This window comes from Palaemon carinicauda, chromosome 2 (genome assembly GCF_036898095.1).
Source record: "Palaemon carinicauda isolate YSFRI2023 chromosome 2, ASM3689809v2, whole genome shotgun sequence".
NCBI classification, from domain to species: domain Eukaryota; kingdom Metazoa; phylum Arthropoda; class Malacostraca; order Decapoda; family Palaemonidae; genus Palaemon; species Palaemon carinicauda.
The window spans coordinates 61,695,394-61,702,109 of NC_090726.1; the positions used below are offsets into that span (position 1 = coordinate 61,695,394).

Here is a 6,716-nt window from a genome sequence, read left to right on the forward strand (position 1 = left end):
ACTGCAAAACAAAAGCCTCGGACAGCAACTTCCACTTCACTTTATGGTTTATCTATGCCAGTCTATAGTTGTCTTCTCTTCCTTGCCCTACTTCGTTTGCAATCTAATCTCTAGGGATCTATTCTGTTATTCTTCTTCTCCATGTATTATATGTAATTTATAGGTAGTAGGTTGCCCAGTGCACCAGCCACCCGTTGAGATATTATCGCTAGTGTTATGGGCTCCTTTGACTGACCAAACAGTACTCATTGGCTCCTCTCTGGTTATGGCTCACTTTCCCTGTGCCTACACTCAGGGTTACCGTTTTTCTACACAACACTGTGGAATACTGAGTGTTGCCATCACACACAGCTGCCATAAATTTGCAGCTGCTGGTGACGTCAAATTTCCCTTCGTTTTCTATTCCAGCATGATTGGTGAAAAAAATGACAGCAATTCCAATACAAAATCAACTATTGTAAAATAGTTAGTAATATTACAAAACCATTAACTCCTTTCCTAATAACATAAACAGTAATATCATAATATGAATAATTAGAGTTGAATATTATTGCTGCATCGGCAGAATTCAATTTCTTATCCAATTTCTCAATTTTACGGACAATTCTCTTTACTGGGTTGCTACATTCAGCTAGCAAGTCGGCGAAGTTCATCAGGTAGGTGAAGAATACAGTTCTGGTTAAGACTCGATGTATTTAACACAAGTACAAGTAATACTCGAAAAATACAAAGGACAAAGTCAGGAGTAGATCGCGACGCGTTTCAGAACTGCTTGCTCCGTCTTCAGCAGAGAAGTGAGGCTGTGGCTAGATCAGGGTCCTTTTTATGACAAATTGTGCAAAGGACATTTAAATCTTCCGCAAGAAAATAAAATTGAAGATTCTGAAAAAGTATTACCTTATGTGTTTATAGGCAATGAAGCTTTTGCTATGAGAACTGACTTTTTAAGACCCTTTAGTCTAAAGAACTTATCATATGAGAGAAGGATCTTTAATTATCGCCTGAGCAGGGCTCGCAGAATTATCGAAAACGTGTTTGGAATTTTGGTTTCGCGCTTTCGTATCTTTCAAACTGCTATAAATTTATTGCCAAGAACTACTAAAAATGTAGTATTGGCTTGTTGTGCACTTCATAATTTTTTACGTGCAAAATGTATCTGGTATTCTATCCCAGATGAGTCTGATGAACAAGCTGAAGATAGTATGAGTCAAGTCGAACAATCACTAGCATGCTTGCAAAGAGGGACTATGAGAAATACCCCCAATGCTGCTAAGAAAGTACGAGATACATTCATGAATTACTTTAATAACGAAGGAAAAGTTGCATGGCAGGACAATGTATAATATTCTTAGTTTGCTTTTCTACTGAATGGTAATGAGTTATCCAAATATTTAAATAAAGAAATAGTGTGAATTATTCAACTGAATATTTGTAAGCTTTATTTTGTTTGTAAATAAAATATGACATGATTATATATACACATACCTCTTCATTGATTTCCTGTGTATTAAGGCTCATGTTTGAAACAGATGGTTCACATTCCACATTTTGGTCTTTGATGAAATGCATCAGATGAAAATATGAGAGTTTTGGCATATAAATGGAGTCTGAACCGCTCCCGAACTTTTAGACCCTTGCACTTTTTTAAGCTCTTTATTATATGAGCTCCCCAAATTGTTTATTTTCTTAACAAAAGTATCTTTATTAGCACTAGGATCAATTTCTTGAAGTTTATTTACTAATTTACCATATGCTGCATTTCTCACTTCTCTGTTTGAATAATCCTTAGATTTAATGAACCACAAACATGGCTCACTTCGATAAATTTCTATGAAGTCACTCAAGAAATCACTGGCGCAAGAGCTTGCCATGGTGGCGACCTTCCACTGTCAGGTGCAGCCTCGGACAGCTGTCATACCATACGGTGAGCAATTAAACGCTACGTCCTCAGTCGTGACGTACGACGGCCGTACGGCCAACTTTAGTACTGGCGAAAGTTCATCCGGCCGGCCGTGGGTGAGCGTTCATACGGCTGATTTGCTATCACACGCTCCGGTTTGAACATATGCTAGTGTCGCGACCGACGGCACCGTAGGAAACCGGATACGTGTAATAGGGGCTTTAGGCCCCATCAAATCCGTCGCGTGCATCCAACACAGCTAAGCAGCCTCGTGCCTGTATAAGCATGTCCGTCTTTTGCGGGTGTGGCCCAACCAGACAACGAGCGACGGTTACAAGACGAAGAGTTCAGCACCACTTGTCATTATGGAGGGAGCGTGCGAATTTTTGCTCTGACTCATTGCTGTCAACAAAATTAGAAGTGTTTAAGAACAGGAAAATTTGGACTCATGACATAAATTTAGAACGAGGAAAGAGTGGAGAATATGTAATACTTTTTCATAAGCTACGACAACATCCAGACAAGTTTTTTTAATATCGTCGGATGTTGCCGAAAACCTTTGACCTAATTCACGAGGGCATCATGTCTCGAATATCAAAATTTGATACCAATTACAGGAGACAAATATTAATGGAGGAGAGGCTTGTAGTAACTCTGAGGTAAAGATTACTGATTTCTAAATTTGTAAGGTTGCACTTTATTTTATTCAATAAAAAAAAATCAGATATGTAAATTGTTTGTGAATTGAATACTATATAAAGAAACTTTTTAAACAAAGGTATTTACATACATGTATCCATTAGAATAATAATAATAATAATAATAATAATAATAATAATAATAATAATAATAATAATAATAATGATAAAAACTACCTGAATTCTTTATCACAACCAAAAATCATCCCTTTTGATATAGCTCAAAGTTGTGTCGGGCTCGGCTGCTGTTGTGCATCTAATTCTTGTAGCCAAAGCTCTTGAAATTTGATTTTTAGAAACTTCTTCCTATTTCTGGGCAATAACCGGAAGTCCGGTAACAAACTCCGAAAAAAGAGCAGATCATCATCATCTTCATTCATTATCTTTGTCAGCAATTCGAGTTTTTTACTCAAGTGTGATCAATTCCTGTCGACAATCATCTAATTTCCATTTTTCCGTTCGTGTTCTTTCATTGCTGCTACATACAGAGAATTGGAGCACCTGCTTACTATTTGTAATTTTCTCCTTTTGCATATTCAGAGTTCCTTCCTCATCATCATCATCATTTTGTGGCACCATCTGACTTGGTCCTGGGCTCTCGTTCCGCTCTAGTTGTGATTCATCAAGGACGTTATCATATTGAGTTGTTCTTCCATTCATTGTGTCACTGGGGTACTTCTCAGAAGAATAATGTGCATCATCTTTGCTAACATGTTGTCCAGGTGTTGATACGATGTTAGTGACTCGATCACGGGTTAACAATGTGTCATTTAAAAACAACAACTGACGAAAGTATGGCCAGTTTGAACGTGATATTACGTGGCTTGAATCTCCTGAACGAGGCTTTGGAATTTTTTTCAGCTCCTTAACATAGTAATCACGAATTCCTCGCCACTTCGACTTAAGTCCATCTGCAAAAAAAATGATCATGAAATAATATAACGATATAATCAGTTTTTTTTGTTTTTTTTTTATAAAATTCATACACTTGTATTCAATGAGTGTTTGTATACGCATTATGTATGTGTATATGTACATTATATATCCTATATTTAACATGTTTTTTTCCTTTTAGGTTTTGGCCACCGGGTGCTCATTCCGTTCACTAACCTTTTCATTTCGCATGAGGAAAACTTCTGTATCAAGGATTGTGAAGGATGTAAGCGAGGCTATATGGGAAACATTTCAAAATACATATCTCCCATATCCGACAGAGGAGATCTGGCTGGAAAATTCTGCAAGATACGCATCTAAATGTGATTTTCCAAATTGTTTGGGTAGCATTGATGGAAAATACATACGGATCAAATGTCCACCGCAGTCAGGATCAATGTATTATAATTACAAGCAATACTTTCCCATCAACTTACAAGCAGTTGCAGGAGCAGACTGTAGATTTACAGTGATTGATGTTGGTGCCTTCAGTCGAGAAAGTGACGGAGGAATATTTCGAGGTTCATCATTCACCCAAATTTTAGATGTATCCCAACCCTATGTATTATTGGGAGATGAGGCATATCCTCTACTTAAACACTTAATGAGACCATTCCCACGACAGCAACTAGACGAAAAGAAACGCATCTTCAATTACAGGCTATCACATGCCAGAAGAATGGTGGAATGTGCTTTTGGTATTCTTACAGCAAAGTGGCGGATTTTGCAAAAAAGCATAGAAACAGATATCAATGGTGCAATTCTAATAACCAAAACATGTATCTTGCATAATATTGTATTAACACATGATGGATTTAAAGGTGTATGTATTAACTATACAGTAGATGGTCCTGAAGTAGACATACGCTCCATTTGTAATGCTAGGAGAAATAATCGTTACAAAGAGTGTGCCAAAAATATAAGGAATAGATTTGCTGATTACTTCTGTACTCCAACAGAAGTTGCCTGGTAGTATGATTGATTTATCTATGTAATGTTCTCGAAACTGTTTGCTGTAATTTCCATATAGTATTCATATTTTCTAATTCATTGTATACCAATATACTAGAGTTTATGCATATCTAGTTAATTCTATGGAAAAGTAAAATGTTCTTGCTTATAAATGTGTCTTTATATTCTAGTAAAGGGCAAATTAAATTACTTACTGATATCATTATTTTCCAGTTCTGAACTAATCTCCATCCATAATTTCTGGATCACACTCCGATCTTTATGATCGCAATGTCTGGGATCCCATATTAGCTGTCGCTGGTACACCGCGGTGATTAATTCTTCCTTCATGTTGACTCAGCTCGGAGACGCACGTCTACTGCGGCTAAAAACAAAATGTTTTGTTCCTCACGCGTACGGTCCGGTACGTCACCCACGCACATGCGCCGTTGGGCCACTCGTATTTGAATTATGACAGTTGATCGAAACGCACAAAACGCTTAGCCGTGTTGGACGCACGCGACACGCCGCAACGGATTCGGTGGGGCCTCACCCTAAGGCTGTTTCGTACATATGTTTTAATGAGGTTTAATTTTGAAAGCAATCTTTCTGTATTTGTTACAGGTAAAGCCAATATATTCAGAGCAAATGTGGCGACACTTTTGAACAACTCTGTATTAGCAAATTTATAGGAAACAAGTTTTAGGTAGAAATCAACAGGTTCGTAAGTTTATGGAGTGATGTCTAAGGGTATGGGAGTGCTGTCAAGGTGTCTCCATTCGTTGTCTAGGGTTTGCAGATCACCATCATACAGTAGAGGTACCTTTGCGACAAGAGCGGCGAGGGATGGCATTACTTCTCTAGTGGTTGGATCTAAAACCTTTTCTTGATTAAACAGCGAAGCCATTTCCCAAAGATCATCCTGTAACTGAAACCTCTTTTTTTTATTTCTTCACACAGCTTTATCATGAACAATCTACATCTCCTCCTGATATCGGCGACCATATCTACGTTTTTATAGTATTCCTCTTTTTGCAGTAGCGTATGAACTGAATCCCCTAAATAAATGTTGCCGATTGGTGTATGCTTCACTTCCTGGCTTGGATCAAAATGTTAACAAATTTTGATTTGTTAATAATTTCCTTACGACAGAAATATTGGATAGTATTTTCATAAAGCCTGTTAACATGAAAATGAACTAAATATATTGTTGGTGTCTCCCTTTGAAACAAGAGATTGAAATTATTGCAAAAAGGCAAAGTAAAGTTTAAAAAATTCAAATATACATAGATTGAGGGATCATTGAGATCATTTACTATTAGGTTATTGGACCTAAGCTTCTCCATTCCTTCTATACTTACAAAGTACTGCTTCAAAGCCTGAAACTGCTCCAAGACCCTTTCTACTGCTTGGTGGAGACTTGGGCATCGCGTCTGTGATACATGAAGTTTGTGGGGTTTTAGAGAAATTTTCTGAAATTGCCGAAATTCATATTTACGTTTGGCTCTGTGAGAAAAGTGAGTGTAACTGTTCCTCAGCAAGTCCTCGCACGGCCTGGGAAGCACTTTGGAAGCCTCTGAGGCACAAAGATGTATGGAATGGCAAATGCACTTGAAAATTTTTAGGTCTGGAAGGTGTTGCCTCAACCTGCTGGACAGAGTTGTATGCCCCCATTATATTTGAGGCCCCCATCCACTGCCAAACTTACCAAATTATTTAATGGAATGTTATTTGAGTTTAAGATGTGCATAATCATTTCAAATAATGACTCTCCACTGGAGCCTACATTTGAGGAATGGTTTTCATATACATTAATCAAATCTATCAACCTGATCTTAATAATTCCTCCATGTGAATCAAAATATTTCACAAGCACTGACAAACATTTGGTGGTACTTACATCAGTTATCTCGTCTATCACTAATGAAAATTTATTATTCCTAAGCTGTAAGACAACATCATCATGAATTTTATTACCAAATTGCTTAACCATTTCACTGCACTTTGTTCTTTTCATGTGCAGGGATTTTGCTATTACAGAGTCGGGAAACATGTTCCTGCACAGTTCAGTGAAATGTTCCGCCAAAAGAAATGGGAGGTTATGTTCTGCGATGAAGCAAAGCATCAAAATCTTTGCTATTGCAATAGACCGATCCAAATCCTGGTGGTGTGGAGGACGAACATTTTCTCTAGCCGTGTTAGCACCATGAATTTTGCTCTCCTGGAAGAGGAGG

General features: G+C 37.6%; 1 protein-coding gene and 1 pseudogene across 1 annotated transcript; both read right to left on the bottom strand.

Moving 5' to 3' along the window:
* Positions 1-3,003: 3,003 nt before the first annotated feature.
* LOC137618015 (uncharacterized) lies at positions 3,004-4,833 on the bottom strand. The gene is made up of 2 exons (XM_068347938.1): positions 4,698-4,833; positions 3,004-3,509 (listed from the first exon to the last, which is right to left on the bottom strand). Exons 1-2 carry the CDS (start codon positions 4,831-4,833, stop codon positions 3,004-3,006), a joined length of 642 nt encoding a protein of 213 aa, XP_068204039.1.
* A 379-nt stretch (positions 4,834-5,212) lies between these two features.
* Positions 5,213-6,499, bottom strand: LOC137617027 (uncharacterized; annotated as a pseudogene).
* Between the last annotated feature and the right edge of the window lie 217 nt (positions 6,500-6,716).